The 19,724-nt window shown below is 39.1% G+C and overlaps 1 protein-coding gene across 1 annotated transcript in view; it reads left to right on the forward strand.

Moving 5' to 3' along the window:
- myo16 (myosin XVI) overlaps positions 1 to 19,724 on the forward strand; it is a 105,124-nt gene that overhangs the window by 49,545 nt on the left and 35,855 nt on the right. Inside the window, exons 10-19 of the mRNA XM_060876247.1 lie at positions 541 to 691; positions 1,211 to 1,321; positions 3,753 to 3,818; positions 5,796 to 5,923; positions 9,006 to 9,111; positions 9,601 to 9,718; positions 10,049 to 10,196; positions 13,139 to 13,250; positions 16,462 to 16,579; positions 17,478 to 17,549. Coding sequence (XP_060732230.1) covers positions 541 to 691; positions 1,211 to 1,321; positions 3,753 to 3,818; positions 5,796 to 5,923; positions 9,006 to 9,111; positions 9,601 to 9,718; positions 10,049 to 10,196; positions 13,139 to 13,250; positions 16,462 to 16,579; positions 17,478 to 17,549 — 1,130 coding nt within the window. The remainder of the gene's footprint in view (positions 1 to 540; positions 692 to 1,210; positions 1,322 to 3,752; positions 3,819 to 5,795; positions 5,924 to 9,005; positions 9,112 to 9,600; positions 9,719 to 10,048; positions 10,197 to 13,138; positions 13,251 to 16,461; positions 16,580 to 17,477; positions 17,550 to 19,724) is intronic.

A 19,724-nucleotide genomic window follows, 5' to 3' on the forward strand; every position in this document is an offset into this window, starting at 1 on the left:
GTATACCTAGTGTCCTTATGTTGTGATCTACCGCACCAAAAGTATACACATGCGCTTATTATTCAACATTATGATCCACATCTGTGTATTCTGATTCACTTTTACAAACTTATAGCTACATGAACATGACACAATCTTCTAGTGTGAGCGTTTTATACTACACTGCATAATGTACTATAGTATTATGCTGCTTGCTATATAATTGTTGTTATTTATGTTGATGATTTACCTGCTAAAGCATTTTTAAGCATTGATGAACTAAAAAGAAAAATGTGAGATTTATTTCCTGAGATTTAAGATTAGATTCAAGCACACTTTGATAAATAAGGGTCACTGTAGTGATAGTGATCTGATTATAATCCTGTACAGACGGTCATCTGAGTTTGGCATCTTGCCATATGTTCAAGCACTTCTGTGAGTGAAATATATAAAAAAATTCCTCATTCGCTTTCTCTCTTATTCAGTGCTTTTTGCTTTTCTCTGGAGATACACAAGAACTATTGATATGGATATGTGATACATACAGTATATTTCCTGTAGAACACCTATTGCATTGCCAATTTCGAAGAGGGACAGTCTGCTGGAGAAGGACATTATGTTTCGGGACGCAGGAGGAGCACTGGCACGTCAGTCGTCCCAGGACAACGGACCGGATGGTCCCTACCCCAGCACCACTAGCAAACTGGAACAGGTAGAGAAAACTAGATAACAGGAATTCAGACACTATCCACAGCTGTTCTGTTCATTTGTCTTCTTGACAATCAGGGGCTAAGACAAATGTCCTGTATCTAGTAGAACTGGACCGAGACACACTTGACTGGAATTTAGATTAATGCAGTGAGCTAGTCTACACTATTGGACTGCAAAATGTGTGTTATGTGTCATAGTTTAGCTGGTGAGTCATGATCTAGTGGATTGTGTGTACACCATGGTGGCTACCCTAATACTCACACAGAGGTTGACCTCTGACCTGTAGGAAATGGTGGAAATGATAAGAGAGTCTCACAGTGCTCACTAGAGAGGCTGCAGGACATTTTGGGAATGTTTCACTACACATCTTTATATTTTCAAACCGTAAATTGGTACAGTACTGTGGGAAAAATAATGTAGTGTGATTAAGCAAATGCTAGGAGGAGAGGAAGTGGCGAAGCACATCGTGATTATACGGTAGGTTCCAGATTTAAGCTACTCTAATCATGTTTCCCATCAGGTGAAGTTAATGCCTCCAGCGCCAAACGACGACCTGGCCTCTCTGAGTGAGCTGACGGACAGCAGCCTTCTGTACGAGATGCAGAAACGCTTTGGTAACAACCAGATCTATGTAAGTTCACGCAGACACACTCTGTAGGCAGTACCTGAAGTAGTTTGAAGCTGCATCCTCTGTACCCTGTATATAATATTGATTTCTCGTTCTTTCTGAAGCTCTGCAGTGTATTTCAGCTGGCTTTTCTTAGAAAAGATGCTCACACTGAGTCTAATCCCATGTGCAGGCCTGCACTTAAGGCATGACTTTAGAAAAATTCCCCTCCTCTTTTCTCTTGGGATAGCTGGAAGGGAAGAAGGTCTGGATGCTTGCCTTCAGTGCACATTTTGATCTCTGTCTGAACCATTGGGCTCAGTATGCTTCACCTCATGGTTGTGGGCTTGCCAACAGCTAGAACACACTCACTGACACTCTCACTCTGCTTTGAGATTTTGGGCTCAGCCAAGGCTTGACTGTAGCCTTGCCAGACCCTGGTGCGTGCATGGCAGCCCTTTAGGCTCCTCTATGCACTGGCCAGACACTCTGGAGAGAAGCTAAGGGGCTCCATTTTTTGTTTGTGTTTTTTTGGGTTACTCAGCTACAAATAGGCATAGTCCTGAGTGTTTAAATGTCTATTATTAGCCCTTGTTCAGCTAAAAAGTTAAAAGAAGCTGCTACAAATTATTATTATTATTATTATTATTATTATTATTATTATTATTATTATTATTATTATTGTTGTTGTTGTTGTTTTATTTTTTATAAATAATATATAATTTATAAGATTTTTTTTTCTTGTAAATTTTAACTTTATATAGTTTATTTTCATTGTGTACATTTTTACACATAGTGGCTGTCGGCGGGCCACTAAGCATATGAATCAGTTGTGTGCACTTATTTATTTTATTAAATAGGACAGTCTTATTCATCCTCATTCACACACACACACACACACACACACACACACACACACACACACACACACACAAGCAAGCATATATAGTAATTCTTCACACATTCTCAAACAGTTTATTCTCTGTGTGACTCAGTGGAGTTTTGATTAATGCAAGAAATCAATGTCCCGTGTACTTTTTTCTCTGTCTGTGGTACAGATTGTTTGAGTAGCTCTGCTATCAGTGGTTCCGGGCAGTCGGTAATGCCTGGCCACTAGCTCACTCTCAGTGGGAGACTGAAGACTGTGCTGGCTGATGACTGGAGCCAAATCAATGCCTAATAGCTGCCGCTATTTTCATGCTGGTGTATAGAGCCTAATGAAGCCTCTGCACTGGGTCTGTGGAAGGAGTGCATGAGAGAGAGGGAGAGAGGGAGAGGGAGAGAGAGAGGAGAGAGAGAGAGAGAGAAGAGAGAGACAGAGAGAGACAGAGAGAAAAAAGAGAGAGAGAGAGAGAGAGAGAGAGAAGAGAGAGACAGAGAGAAAAAAGAGAGAGAGTGAGAGAGAGAGAGAGAGAGAGAGAGTGAGAGAGAATAGTCATTATTACAGTACAAGGAGAATAGAGAGTATTGTTGACATGGACAGGGATGTTACTAACAAACAGAAGTAACAAAGAAGAACATTTCCATTTCCATTACAAATGTAACCTCATGGTAAAATAGACGACTTGATTGTGCATCTAGTGCATTTGTATGTTTTCTCCAGAGTGTGCCCTCAAACATTACTATTTGAGATTAGCATTCTGTCCACAGACATTTTTTTATTTGGGTAAAGATAGTCTGCTTACATCCTCCTCAATGTTGTTAATCATGCAAGCAAAATAATGGATTTAAGCCAGTCACTTTTGATCAAGTTCATGTCATGTTTAGAGTGTCAGCGACTCTCATCTCCAAGTCCAACCCAATGTCTAAATGGGATATCTGGGATTTCTGCTCATATAATTCATAAATGGGACTCTAATGACTTTATGTTATAGTAACATTATTAAATTTAGCTATATTACACAAGCATGAGTGCTGTTATACTGAATATCATCACAGCTGAAGAGAATCAATACAACAGCATGATTGCGAGTGTCATATTGCTGATATACAACTGTTCTGTATAGAAATTATTATTGAATTGTGGACATTTCAGACACAATATGGGAAAAATATGTCGTTTATATGTGCTCTGACAAGGAAAATAGTTCCCAAAGAATTCACAGCTGGATAGCTTGTTGTTATGCACCATACAGACAGACCATGGACCAGCTAATTAGCAGTCAAACATATCTAGGCTATTTGCACACAATATGGAACATTTGGTGATAGCGTTCAAGTCGATGTTGAGTCTCAAAGTCAGAGCTACAGTAAGTGAGAGTGAGACAACTTTTTGGACTATTTTAAAAGTCATTCAAATAAAGTGTCAAGTCTTATGAATGACATCACAAAGCTGAGTGTTCAGTTGACCATCCAGAATTCAATTGCTGATAGAACTCTATGCTTTGTATGTTTATTTGCTTTGTTATTTTACTTCAAATTTTTCTCATGACCTGAATTTTTCTCTGTTTTACAGACTTACATCGGTCACATTCTCCTTCTCATAAACCCCAACAAAGGTCTGCCCATCTACTCTAATCTTGTAAGTACTTTCTCTTGCAGAGTGTTTGTTCTGAACAGTCCTGTAACTGATGTTAAGTCTATCAAAAGCTTTGTGCATGAAGAAAAAAGATGCCTTGATTATACAATTAATAATTCATACTTTTCCCGTCAGTGATATACTGCCCTCCTCTTCACAAGGCCCTCCGACACTCACATGCATCCATCAAACGGTTTACATGCTGGTGTTTTCGCTCTTTGCACATGCTGTCTTTCACATTTCAGTTGATTGCTGTTTTGCACAATACATTACAATACCTCATGTAACTGCTGCTATAATACTAATGTGTTCATCCCAGTATCTCTGCATGTTGATTGAACAAACAGTATATACACTGGTTTGGCGCTGTTTTTGTGTATTGTCTTTAGTGTAATGTCTTGTATTTTATTTTTGCACTGTTTTTTGTCCTGCACTGTCTTTTTGTCTTGTCCTGCACTGTTTGCACCAGGTTGCACAGTTGCACTTTATGTGGCTAGGACCAGAGATGGGGGACTCGAGTCGCAAATTTGAGACTTGAAACTTGCTTGACAAATACTTACAAAAGACTCGACTTGACTTTGACTTGACATTCATGACTTGAGAGTTGACTCGGACTTCAGTTAAATGATTCAGAGATGGGGGACTCGACTTGACTCGAGTCAGACTTAAGTCGCAAATTTGAGACTTGAGACTTGCTTGACAAATATTAAAAAAAGACTCGACTTGACTTTGACTTGACAGTCATGACCTGAGACTTACTTGTGACTTGCACATGAGTGACTTACTCTCACCTCTGGCTAGGATGAACTTACTAAGTCCTTATAGCTCTGTCTTTGTTTTGATGTAGCACCATGATCCTGAAGAAACGTTGTCTCATTTCACTGTGTACTGCGACAGCTATATATGGTTGAAATGACAATAATATCTACTTGACTTGACTTGACATGTATCACACACTTTATTTTTTTTTTTATCTGATCAGTCTCTCTTTTTTTATAAGCCACCTTTACTCTTCATCTTCACCCTCATAAAAGAAACACAATTGGCCCTGTCTGTGGATGCATCTGTCCCTGTATTGACAGACAGTGTGTGCTCATCAGACCCTGCTCAGTGAGAGGAGAAATAAAAGATGACAGCATGGCCATCTGTTTAATTTTAACACTTTAATTATGCACTTTAGAACGGGGCCTGGTCACACACAATCACAAGCATGCATAAAGGTCCAGCTTGGTCTGTGGGCGGGGAATCTGCCCTCAATGGCCCTGAGTGTCACATTCATTTCAGGCATGGCTTCTCCTAAGTGCCTCCTTCTGAGCTTCTGGAGTACAGTCTTACACACAGAGGCAGAAATGCAGTACAGTATGTCTCATCATCTGGTCTGTTGTAACATCTTCTCTTATTCAATACAGAGTGATGCTACATCGTCTTAAATTTCTTTCCGTATTCCAACACATCTATTCCGCTAACCTCGACGTCTCTGGTCCACATCAGTCTTACAGCCTGTATTGCTGTCTTTTATCTGCTGTAATAAATAACTTTGGCCTGAAACTTCATAGCACACATCTTTGTCTCAGGGATGTTTTGCTTTTTTATTACAGGTTCAGCATTTAATTGCTCTATTTAACAACTCCTCTTGAACTTGTTTTTTTCTCTCTTGAACTAAGCTGCACGTTCTCCTTCATTCCCTCTAGCGCGCTCTCAAACTTATTCATTTATTTATTTATTTATTTTTTACATTATCTGTGTGTCCTTCTGGTGTCCTCAGTGTGTGCATGCTGAGTCTCCATGAAAGCGAGTAATGAGATCTCAGCTTCCTCAATGGGGTGAATGGGGATAAAATTCACGTTTGTGTACTCACACACACACACACACACACACACACACACACACACACACACACACACACACGTATAATATATATTTTTTACATGTATATAATCCTCTGTCTGTCTCTCTCTCTCGCATGCTTGCTCTTTTCAGGTCAGTCAGTTGTATCTGAGCTCCAGTGGTCGCCTCTGTTCCTCTCTCCCTCCTCATATCTTCTCCTCAGCTGAGCGAGCATTTCACATGATGTTGCAGGAGCGACGCCCTCAGTGTTTCATCATAAGGTACAACTCAACCCCTGCACATGTCTCGCCCTCACCTAAACCGGTGGCTAGTCGCTTTTTCATTCCTCCTCCAATCCTCATCGTTGTTAACAAGTGTTTAGTGTGAAATTATTTTGTGTTATCTCTTAAGAAAGGAATGAAATAATTCATAATGCTTGAAAAGGGCTACTTTTGTTTAAAGCATCCTCTCTGATAATCAGATAAGGATCACATCATTTCCGCTGCTGTAGTAAATCCAACTAGAATCCAAGTTATACTTCTTTCCGAGTTACAGAGATTTGCATGGAACATCGCCATCTAATGGTAATATACTCAAACTGCTTTCCCTCCAAAATCCGTGTGTTTTGATTTTCAGAATAAGTTTCCAGATTAAAAAAAGGAAAATTGTTACCTGTGCGCTGTATTATTTTATTCAAGGTCGTTAAATTACAAAATTAAAGTCCTTATAAATCATTAAATTCACTGAGTATTATTTTACATTAGCTTTCAAAAACGATTATTTTTCTAATTTTATAGTAAAACTATTAAAGCAGTTCTACTCACACACAATTTAGAGGTTTTGATGAGAATGCAGGGGGACAGCGTATATCAGTGTATTTTATGTACATTTTGTGACCTTCTTGTTTCCTCTTGAAAATGTTCTAGACGTATCTAAATTTGTGCCTGGCTGGCATGTTGGGAGTTCTGATGATTCAAAATATTAACTTAAAAATAAAATTGTCAGTACATCTGATGAGTTATAAGGAATAATGAGTTTAATGTTTTGTATGCTTTAGCTTTATTGCCATTATTAACTCGTGAATTTTTTTATTTTACCCATGGGAGCAACTGGAGGTGTGTGTGTGTGTGTGTGTGTGTAGACTGATCAGATTTTATGCCTGATCATGTAAATGAGTTGTGTAAAAACATGTGTGACAAGTCATTGTCTTTTGCTTAAAACCATTCTGAAGCGGTCCGTGTTAGGTGCATGCAGAGAGATTAATGTTCTCGGGGACTGCGTGTAAATCCGGACCTGCTAAATGTTCATGGAGAGATTAATGCATGTGGGAGCGTCACCACGGCTTGCCCTCTGTCTGCTTCTGGGCCAAGGCCACTTTTGATTGCAATTAAATCCTTATTTGCAATTTAACTCTGTGTTCACTGGCAGCACATTTTGCTGAGGTAGAGAGGATCTGGCAACTGTTTTAATGTCCTTACTGCACGGGTAATCCATCACATAGACATAGTGCTCCCATGTACACTAGTTTCTCTTGGGTGAGAGGAGACCAGTGCTGCTAGCTACACTTTAGAGATTGTAGGGCCAAACATGCAGAAACGGGTAGGTGCACTTACACACACACACACACACACACACACACACACACACACACACAGGGTGGCGAAGTGCATTTTGCCCTTGAGTTCAAATATAGCCTAGAAATCATTTCACAAAAGAAATAGAAGAGGGAGGAGAAATAACTGGGGCATCATCCTCCAGAAAATGAACAGTAGAAGGCACTAATGAAAAAATCCATCTGTGAGGACTGGGGCTCATTCTCTCTCTCGACCCCCCACTCTCTCTCTTTCTCTCCATCTGTCTCAGAATTTTATCCACATGAGTATTATATAAAAATCATATCTGTCTCTACAGCATTAACACGTACATTTATTCATCTTCAGTAACCACTTTATGCTGGTCCTTGTCGATGTCATGGTGCATCAGGCATTTATCACTAAAGCTTTGCACAAAGTAGGGAATACTCCCTGGACTGGATGACTGTACACGTTCACACACTTGTTCACACCTAAGAGCAATTTCGAGTAGCCGCTTCACTTGCCAGCATGTTTTTGGACACCCAGACAATAACTGGATCTCAGGGATCGAATCAGGGATCCTAGAGCTGTGAGACAGCAAAAATTATTAAATGAAATCTTGAATTCTATTTAAAACAACAGCTCTCCAAACAAGATGAGTGTGTATATAAGTCATTGTATTGACTTTAATGTCAACAGGATATATAAGGACATGTTGGTGAAGGAGTAGGCAGGACAGCAGGGAAGTGAGGTTTTAAATGTTAAAGTCATGTGGTGTAAAGTTCTGAGAAAAAGGCTGCTCTCATCTTTGCCTTGCTCACTAGTGCCATCTAGTAACTATAGTACACTACAAGATGCACTGCAAACAATGACATATTAGCAAGCTCATATCTTTTAATAACATTTTGTATGTAGTCATGATCTAGTACATTATTCGTAATAACCTTCTCCATTGTTTATAATAATTTATAGTCACATCCTCCAGTGTCACCCAAATGAGGATGAGGTTCCCTTTTGAGTCGGGTTACTCTCAAGGTTTCTTCCTCTTCTATCTAAGGGTTTTTTTTTCATGCAACAGTCACCTCAGACTTGCTCATTGGAGATAAATACAAACACATTTAAATATAATCCTAATATTAATCATGAACTTTTGTATATTCATCTTTGTATAATATTAAACTTTTTATACTATATTTCTTTACTATATATGTCCATTGTTAAAACCGCCATAGAAATCAATTTAAATTGAATTGAATAGTGTATCCTTAGAAACCAAATCTAAGATGAACAAATCTATTTCTAGACATATTTGTCTATTTTTAAGCTTTAAATGTTCTTGTTCTATGTGCAGATCACAGTATGTGGCTACTTTTAAGCATTGCTTTATACACAGAAGAAAATCTGCCAGTAGAATAAATAAAATTGAAATGTGTCTAGATATAAGGAAAACATGCCTAGAATTTGACTTAATAATCTTATGTTTGGTTTATTGTAATATGACAATAAGAAATAATAGATATGCAGAAATATACGGGAAGTAATAATAGATATAGCAAACATGACTGGAATCAATATATGATCACTTGGTAAGATTGTTAACAGTGTGTGGATTTAAGAAAGAGAGGATGTTTGAGGAATGACAGAAATAATCAGAGTGTAGTGCAGACGGTCGGGATGTGGTACCACAGCGAAGGGAATCGGCTGAGATCAGATGTCCACTTTCAGTATCAGTAGTGCTGTACCAGCTACACAGATATCATGCGCCTTTGTCTCTCTGCTTTATTTACAGCGGCGAGAGTGGCTCTGGCAAATCTGAGGCCTGTAAGCACATCATGAAGCACCTCGCCACTCGTTCATGTCCGAAAGGATTCGCTTTGGAACTTCGCATGAAGCATGTGAGTCTTTTTGTTCCTCTGTTTTTGTCCTGAGTTTTCCTGAAGATTTATATCGCTGAACTTGGCGGGTTAGTGGATGATGGAGGATCAAGCTATATCTATGGTCTCTGCAGACACATTAAAGCTAATAGCCTTTAGCAGAGTATAAACTATTCACTGAATGAAATAAAGTCTGTTCTTTATCTTCTAAGATTTGGGGAGTTTTCATCATAAGCGGTGTCTTTGTGATCTCTTGTGGTGAAAATATTGCACAGTGTCCATCAGCATGTTTGTTGTGACTTGTTCAGAATGGAAATTTGGATGAATTTTATCAATGAGGAATTTTAACATCAAAACAAATTTGATGATGAAACCATAAAGAATGTTACGTCAGTTTATATAATTTTTCATACAATTCATACTTGATAAACAGTAAAAGAATTCATTTGAAATAATTGTCAATTTTAAATCATGTTTAAGATTGGTTTCAGTCTGATATTATTCTTTCAGGTGAACTCTATCCTAGAAGCTTTCGGCCATGCTAAGACGCCTATGAACGCTAACGGGAGTCGCTTTATTAAGCTGCTCTCCCTGCAGTACAACGAGAAAAGAAGGACTCTGCTCAGAGGTCTGTGTTTGGTACATTTAAAGATTTAACTAATCAGTTTTACATTGTGCAGTAGTAGTAATTGTATTTAGATGTGATTTGGAGAGACACTAAGTGAAGGTGTTCAGAGTGACATGTCCAGTTTAAGTGTTTTGAGTTGGTTCACCTACAGAGGGCATCATCACTCCACTCACTGATCAGCAAGGCTTCACATTTCCCTCTAATTTCCCTACATTTCCTGAATTTCTTTTTTTTCTTGCTTGATTTTTTTAAGGGATTTAATTTTCACAATGTGTGCGAAAAAAAAATATTTATTTATTTATTTATTTATTTATTTATTTATGTGAGCAGCACGTGTCTACACCTACATGCTGGAGAAGACTCAGTTGGTCCACACAAACCGAGAGCAACAGAACTTCAACATCTTCTATTTGATGGCTGAGGGGCTTTCAGATGAGGAGAAGAACAACCTGAACCTAGACCATATTAGAACTCACAGGTAAACAACTCCATCAACAGGGTAATGCGCCGCTTGGTGTAATAGCGCATGTACAACAGAGTAATAGTGTCATTTGGAGTAATAGCACATGTACGACAGGTTAATAGCGCTGTGTGGTGTAATAGCACATGTATGACAGGGTAATAGTGCCATGTAATGTAATAACACATGTACAACAGGGTAATAGTGCCACATGCTGTAATAGCACATTTACGACAGAGTAATAGTGTCATGTGGAGTAATAGCACATGTACAACAGGGTAATAGTACTGCATTTTGTAATAGCACATTTACGACAGTGTAATAGTGCCGCTGGCTGTAATAGCACATGTACGACAGGTTAATAGCGCTGTGTGGTGTAATAGCACATGTATGACAGGGTAATATCGCCATGTAATGTAATAGCACATGTACGACAGGGTAATAGTGCCACATGCTGTAATAGCACATTTACGACAGGGTAATAGCTTTGTGTCGTGTAATAACACATGCACAAGAGGGTAATAGTGTTGAGGGTAATAGCACTGTGCAATGTAATAGCACATCTGCGACAGGGTAGTAGTGCTGCATGGTGTAATTGCACATGTACATCAGGGTAATAGTGCCGCAAGTTGTAATAGCACATGTACAACAGCGTAATAGTGCCGCAAGTTGTAATAGCACATGTACAACAGGTTAATAGTGCTGCGTGGTGTAATATAACATGTACAACAGGCTAATAGCTCCATGTAATGTAATATCACAGTTACAACAGGTTAATAGCATTGCTTGGTGTAATAGCACATGTATGACAGGGTAATAGCGGCATGTAATGTAATAGCATAGTTATGACGGTGTAATAGCACATTTACGACAGGGTAATTGTGCTGCGTGGTGTAATAGCACTTTTATGACAGGGTAATAGCGCTGTGTCATGTAATAGCACATGTATGAGCGCATAATAGCACCTTGTAATGTAATAGCATAGTTATGATGGTGTAATAGCACATTTACGACAGGGTAATTGTGCTGCGTGGTGTAATAGCACTTTTACGACAGGGTAATAGCGCCGTGTCATGTAATAACATAGTTATGACAGGGTAATAGCACCGTGTGGTGTAATAGCACATTTACGACAGGGTAATAGTGCCATGTCATGTAATAGCACATGTACAAGAGGGTTATAAGGCCGCATGCTGTAATAGCACATGTACAACAGGTTAATAGCACCTCCTGGTGCATATACAAAAGAGTAATGATGCCGCGTGCTGTAATCACACATGTACGACAGCGTAATAGTACCATGTAATGTAATAGCACAAGTACGACTGGGTAATAGCACTGCGTGGTGTAATAGCACATTTGTGACAACTTAATAGTGCTGCTTGGTGTAATAGCACATTTACAACAGGGTAATAGTGCCGTGTCATGTAATAGCACATGTACAAGATGGTAATAGTGCCATGGGGCGTAATTACACATATACGACAGCATAACAAAACCATGTAATGTAATAGCACATATGCAAAAGGGTAGTAGTGCTGCATGGTGTAATAACACATATATGACAGATTAATAGCATTGTGTGGTGTTATAGCACATGTACTACAGGGAAATAGCACCGTGTGGTGTAATAGCACATTTACGACACATTTACGACAAAGTAATAGCGCCATGTCATGTAATAGCATTGCATGGCATAATTACACAGCATAATAGCATTGTGTAATGCAATTACACATCTGCGACAGGGTAGTAGCGCCGCGTGGTGTAATAGCACATGCACTTATGTAATGTAAATAAGTGTAATGTAGTAACATATGTAATAACAGTGTAATTTAATAGCATGTACGACAGCATATTATCACCGTTTAATGTATTCGCACATCTACGACAGTGTAATAGCACCGCGTGGTGTAATAACACATGGTTAAAGCGTAATAGCGCCATGTGGTGTATTAGCAAATGTACGAGAGGGTAATTGTGCCATGTGGTGTAGTAGCACATGTACAACAGGGTAATAGCACCACATGGTGTAATAGCACATGTATGAAAGGGTAATAGTGCCATCTAATGTAATAGCGCATGTATGAAAGGGTAATAGCACATGTACGACAGGGTAATAGTGCTGCGTTGTGTAATAGCATATTTACAACAGGGTAATAGCATCGTGTGATTTAATAGCACATGTACAACAGTGTAATAGTGTCGTGTTGTGTAATAGAACATGTACGAAAGGGTAATAGCACCGTGTAATGTAATAGCACATATGCGACAGGGTAATAGTGCTATGTTGTGTAATAGCACATGTATGACAGGGTAGTAGCACCATGTGGTGTAATTACTGTACACATCGACGAAATGGCAATAGTGCCATGTGTAATAGCACATGTACAACAGGGTATTAGCATCGTGTAATGTAATAGCACGTGTTCGACAGTATATCAGCGCCGTGTGGTTTGGTAGAACACATTTATGACAGGCTAACATCATCGTGTAATGTAACAACACGTACGACAGGGTAATAGCACCGCGTGGTGTAATAGCACATGTATGACAGGGTAATGGCGCTGTGTTGTGTAAAGATTTGTGTAAAATGAGAAATCACACAAACACACACACACACAAACAGCTTATGAATTTTCTTTTGAGCTTGATTTGTAAAAATAAGCATGAGAATGTAAATGTCAGATATCTGCAGTGAGGATTTGGTTAAGGATTGCATTCGTTTAACTTAAATATATAGTATGTCAATAGCTTTGAGTATTATTGAACATAGATATTGTCTGTGTGTTTTAGCAAATACTTGAAGTCTTGAGTGAGTCTCAGTGTGTGATGACTCCACTGTAAATACTGTAGATAAGTCATAATTAATCTTTTTATCAAGACCTATGAAGGAGTCTCACAGCCTGACACACAGCACAAGAGTACAGTGTGTTTTATATGTGTGTGTTTGCGTGTAGGTACCCGAGCTCAGTGACAACTGCTGAAGCCGCCGCAACAAACACTGAGCGGAGCAGAGAGAAGCTGTCAGAGCTGAAACATGCCCTGCGTGCCCTTGGATTTAACAAATCGGTACAGTAGTCTCAAGCATTGATCACTAATGCTTACATATGTTTACTTCATTTGTAGAGTTTCTTTTTTTCCCACTTTTTACAAAAGGGTGTTAAGTTGTGCAGATTCCATTTGTGAGCTCAAAACCCTGGGCTTGTGTGACTGTATGAGTTTGAGTAGGTGTGTGTGGGTGTGTGTTCATGTGTGTGTGTCTGTGTGTGAAAGAGAGAGAGTGAGAGAGAGAGGCACACTCAGATAGACAGAGAAGGAGAAAGGCTCTAGATTAGAAGGTGAGTCCATGGTCAGTTTTAACAAATAATAAGTAATAATGTGCAACACACACACACACACACACATACACACACACACAAAGTTAGGCTTTCAAGGCCAATACAAGTTCACAAATTCAATTTGTCCACTTTTTCTGCCAGTTATCGAAAGGGAACACCTCAAGGCTTTTCAATCTAATCTCCGTTTCCTGAACGTGTTGCTTATGCGTGATTACAGACGAGGATTTCACCACATTTGCTTGGGAAAAGTGCAGTACACCCATTTAGTCTCTCTACACTGCAAGTTTAAAAGCAGTTGCTGAGAAATGTCTTTAAATATTTATGTAAAACGAGAGTGAACACTACATCACTGCACCCTGAATAACCTCCAGAGGCAGGAAGAATCACCTGCATGCTTTCTTGTTTACATTTGCATCCAAACGAGCGAATATGTTCTATAACTTATTACAGACACAACTCTATAGCATGACTTTTCAGCTACAGTTACTGTATTATACGTTTGCAATGGAAGTCTTACTAGAAGTATATTATCCACTTAGGCATTTACTCTAATGCCATTTCTTTTTCATTTACCACTACAGCTGTCGGAACATTAAGAACTTTACACAACCTTGAGTCCCACCAAATGACATCTCTTGTTATTTTTGTCACTATTGATGAATGTTTAATGTTTAAACTTCATTCAGTTCTAGACGTATCACTCACTCATCCCTCTACCTGAAAAGAAGAATAAGACAGTTTCTTATTAATTTAATATATAAGCAAACCATTTTGATAAACATTTATCGTTTAGCTCAATGACACCCGTTATAAGGTTTTAACATATAGACATGTATACTGTGTGTGTGTGGTTTATTGAGGGATAATTTATGTGTGTGTTTTGAGTAAGCAAAAACGCTATTGTTTTGCTATGTTTCTCAGTAAAGTATGATGGTAAATTCAAGAAAATTTTGTGATGTTAGTACGATGAATTTTGTTTTCTCTATAATACATCAATCGGAGTATGAGTGTGTGTTTATGTGTATGTGGCAGGGAGAGTAGCCTTGGGCGTTGGCAGGAGCTCTAGACACAGTCTTATGCTGTATTATAGAGTTTTAGAGGAACAGCACAGTAATGCTAGTCTTTACAGCTCATTCCCGTACGTCTGCAGCCTGATGACTTACCAGCTAATAACACACAACCCACAGAGCACATTTTACTGCGTAGCCACAACAACCTCAACCCGAGCTTACACAGGGATGCCGGTTTATAAGGGCATATGTATGGGTGTACAGGTATTTGTAGTTGTAGTTTATTAGGTTTACGAATGTAGGTGCTAATAAACTAAATCTCATTGTGAGGTTATGATTGAAATCGTTAAGGACCGTAAGAATACACTGCTGGACAAATAAGCAGATGGTGCTGAGACAGAAAGGAGAAACTGGTGTATAAGAAGGTGTTTAGAGGTATAGAAAGAGTCACCCAGGGACTTAAGTTGAATGTTAAGTTTATGATGTGTAGCCTAGAATACAGTGTGCAATGTGTTTGGTTTCTAAATATCTTAAGAAAGTGATTCTATCTTGCTTTAAGAGGCAGTTTTAATGGCTTCTGTGGAGCTTGTTAAGAGCATCTTGCAGAGCTCAAAGGTATGGACAGAGAGAAGAAACCCACAAAGGACAAGTGTGCTTTTAAAATACAAGTACTTATGGTATCAGAGGGCAGAGTGTTCTCACATCATGAGTTCAGACTAATGTCCTGGTTTACCCCTGTTCAAACTCTCTCTCTCTCTCTCTCTCTCTCTCTCTCTCTCTCTCTCTTTCTCTAACACACACACACACACCAGTTCTACAAACAGAAAGTGTGCTAATCCTATCAAGAAGTCTTCTAAATCTCCTTCATTAAATAGGGATTGTTCCTTCATCTCATCACAGCAACACCCCACACCACCCCACCATATTCTAATGGACCTCCTTTTCCTGACACACTCAGACTATTATCCTTTTATTTGCTGTTCTCAGCTTTTCCACTTGTCCAGAAATCCCATCTTCCAAAAACGGACAAATCATTGATGTCCTCACTGCTCATAATTCAAGAGAAGATTTACTTTGTTTTTGCATGTGAGTTTTTCCTCAGAAACTGTCAAATTTGATAGAATGCTAGAACGTCAGGAGATATTTTACGTGATGTTTACGATGTTCTTGAGACCATTTGACCTCTGCAGCTGGAGAAGTATGATTGCGCAATGAAGAAAAAAATCACAGGTGTCCTTACTTCTTCTTCTTTTAAACGTTTAAACATTAAAGTAAGAGTCTGTTAAACCTTCTCTAGTGCTATGTCATTATGAAAAAAAAATCTATTCATTGTAATTTAACAGTGATTAAAACAACAAAAACTCATCTTAAATCAAGTCAGTCTTAATTGTGAGGATTTTCTGACGAGATCTTTATGCCTATTATCTATTCTTAGTGTAACCCAGTCGTTAGTAAGTCAGGTCAAAGTTGTTTGTTTCTTAAACACGTTCAATACACTTTGAACTGATATTCTACCAGTTAACATATGTTTCAGGCTACAAACATTCTTACAAAAGCCTCCAATTTACTAGCTATTTTATTTAATTTTTTTGCACAGTATGTGTTATGTTGAAGATATGTTCTGGAGAATTTTGCAGTCTTCATGTGGTGTTGTGGAGACTCACAGTGTCACTGTCAAATCACACACTGTCACGTTCTTTACAGTGTGAAAACTGTTAATATCTCAACCTGCATCCTTCATGCTAGAACTGAGTAACATGGAGCTGCAGAGCAAAGTGTTTGCAGGACATCGATACTCATTACACAGTTAAAGAGAACTGTAAGAAACTCATGTTGTAGTTGTATTGTTCCATTGTACCGTACCAAGAGTAATGTGAATATTATGTGACACTGAAATACATACAGACTGTTCTATGTGTTTGTGTTTCACAGGAAGTGGAGAATCTGTTTGTCATACTATCAGCGATGCTCCACCTGGGGGAGCTGCGTTTCACAGCCCTGACAGATGCTGACACGGCTCTCGTGTCTGACCTGCAGCTTTTAGAACGAGGTGATTGTATGTGTTTGTAGCACTCATGTGGAGCAACACATGAGGCACTTGTAGGCCAGCAGAGGGCACAAACTCCCTAAATTCACTTCCACTATCTAGGGAGGGAGAGAGAGAAGGTTATGCACTGAGAGCTAGGACACACCCCCACCATCCTGACATGTTTACCTCAATACTGCTGAGGCTTAATAAGACCACTCAGTATGCAGTGGAAAACTAGCACACACACACATACACACACACAAGCCACTTTTACACATGATTGCACTGCTGTGTCAATTGCTCTTACCTGCCCTGAACTCTCTTTTCCTGCTTCTCACACAAACACACACACAAACACACATATGCGAACACAAGCAGTAACACACACAGTGAGTGAGTCAGCTGTTTTTCTGAGTCCTGACAAGTGACGAAGCAGCACAGCTTGGCTACTCTTTGCCCTCTTTTTTACATAACATGACACATACTACAGTATGGACATGTGCTATAGTAAACAAGTAAAGTCAGCATGTGCTCACTCTCTTTCTGTGTCACACACACACAAAACACACAAATAGTGGCCACAATTAACAGTGCATGACTTCATATGTACTAGGAGACTAAACATAAAAGAACACATACAACCACTCAAAGTCACACACACATTCAAGCTGAGCTGGCAGGAGCACTCTCTAGGGTGAAGGTAACACTAAGAAAGAGATGCTATGTACTGCTCGGTGGCAGGAAGCACAGCAGGTCAGCTGGGACTTGCTAGTCTTAACACAGGGGCTCAGTGTTTGGCTTTACCTGCTCCTGACTGTTGTAGAGACACACAAGTAAAGAAACGTGTTTTTCATTTCTCCTTGTTGACAGCATGTGCTAGTGTCTGTGGATAAGGAAGTGTATCTTTGTGTGTTTGCAGTAGCGGGAATGCTGCAGGTGAACCCGGAGGATCTGGGAGCTGCTCTCACTTCTGATGTTCAGTATTTCAAAGGTGTGAACTGCATTTCAGCAACACACAGCATATGCCAAAACATACAGTAGTCAGCCACTGTGACACAAGGCAACTATTTACTGTATCCCCTGTATTATATGAACTACAGATATTGTATTGGATGATTTTACTCTGTAGAAATGAAGTTATCGCATGAAGTGTTTCGCAGTGATTCTACAATAATTGGTTTGGTTTAGCATCACAAACTTCCTATATGTTGACTTTCAGCAGGTTAAATGTTTCTAATACATCTCAGCCTGCCATTTGATACAAGGATGTAATAATGTACAATACAGCAAATGGTTGTCCTGCGTTTTCATGACCAGACTGTATGGTAAGTCAGCATGCAGGATAATTTTATTGGTGTAAAATCATTGTTTTTAAAATAAAAAAAACAATACCAGGTGGTGTTATTTAAACTGAGGAAGTGTAAGCATTTGAGATTATGGCATAAAGTCCACTTAACCAAGCCAGCTGTGTCATTTAGCCGATTTATGTAATTTTCTCCCAATTTGGTCATTTTGCCAATTCCTCAGAGATAGTAAATGTATCTTTTGGAATTGCTTCTCATTATGCACTACATAGCAGCTGAGCATGCTCAGAGGAAAGCTTTACCTTCCCTCTTTCTCATTCATGAGCTCACCGTTGCACACGATTGGCCAACAATAATTTAATTCCTCCCACTTACCGAGCACAGCTTGATGCCTGTAGCATCATCAGGAAGGAAACACACGATCTCCTAAATTTAGGGGCATTGGTGGCGGCTCAAATGGTTAAGGCTCTGTGTTGTTGATCGGCAAGTCCGAGTTCAAACACCAGCGCTACTACTGTTGGGCAATTAAGCAAGCCTCTTAACCCTGTTGACTTGAATCAAAGCTTCTTGACTCTCTGCTCCAGGGGTGCTGAATCATAGCTGTCTCTGTGCTCCTACCCCAACCTCCTAGGTTGGGATATGCGAAGAAAAGAATTCCACTGTGCAGTAATGTATATAGCTTCTGAATGGAGTAAATGCTAAGTATTACAAACATGTTTATTTTGACATTTTAAACTTATCCATGCTCTAATCACAGTGTCAGAATTGTAACTGTTTATATGTTTGGATTAACATAATTTAGTTGATATGTAGTGTACATGACATATAATTGATATCGGCAAAAGTCCAGGAGCTAGTACATCACTAATATAAGGCTTCACTCGGTAATACGTCAAATAGGTGAGTTTTTATTGGACAATATTTAGTTAGCATTCAACCACACTTTATGTAATATAGTTGTTCATTTCTTTATACTTACCTTATGCTGAATTTGAAGGTTTGTTCATGATAAATAACGAGTAAAGCAATGTTACGGAAAAGAACCGCAATGTAAATCCCTAGCCTTTGCTTTTCATTAATGCATATGCACTCAGTGTTTTTCCTATCAATGCGATGCTTGTTGTGAATGGAATCTCAGGACTGCACCACCCAGTAAGTCAATCATTGAGAAACCACACTGGCTACACTGGCCAGAGACCCAGTCAGAAAGTTATCAATGGAGTGTGCCTTAGGCAGGCTCCCAAATAGACCACACTAATGACTAGCGGACTTCAGTTTGGCACAATCAGCTAGGCTGGACAAATGCCTTCTCGATTCATAGACATCGCAGATAAAGCAACTGCTTACCATGTTGATGAACGTTACTGCTAATACAGTCTATAAGGTTCACATGACCGTCTGGCTTTTAACCCAATTCAGCTGACAACGTGCTGTAATTCATCGAACACCCTGACCTACTGCCTAAAATTACACACATTTCTGTCTAAGAGCCTCTGTTTCAATTCCTCATAGTGTCTGGATTTCTGTGCTCCTATTGTCTCTTGCTAACACATACACGTTTCAGGAAGTGATTAGCATGCTAGTGTAGCTAATCACTACTACAGTATGTACTAACATGTCCACAAAGTTGCCAACGTATAAATTGCCAAAATTGTTCACGTAATAAAAGAGCTGCAAAATTACAGTCTGGGTTCAAATATAGTATTTCAATGGCTTGAACCAAGCAGAAGAAAAATACTGTCGCAGGATGGATCGACGTACGACAAAACTGTTTAAGAGTTCATAGTAGTTTTTTTTTTATTTGAGCCAGCTTGGCTTGTGTTGTAGATCATCTGATGTGGCCAATCACAAGTATTTATATA

This window comes from Tachysurus vachellii, chromosome 8 (assembly GCF_030014155.1).
Source record: "Tachysurus vachellii isolate PV-2020 chromosome 8, HZAU_Pvac_v1, whole genome shotgun sequence".
Lineage (NCBI taxonomy): Eukaryota > Metazoa > Chordata > Actinopteri > Siluriformes > Bagridae > Tachysurus > Tachysurus vachellii.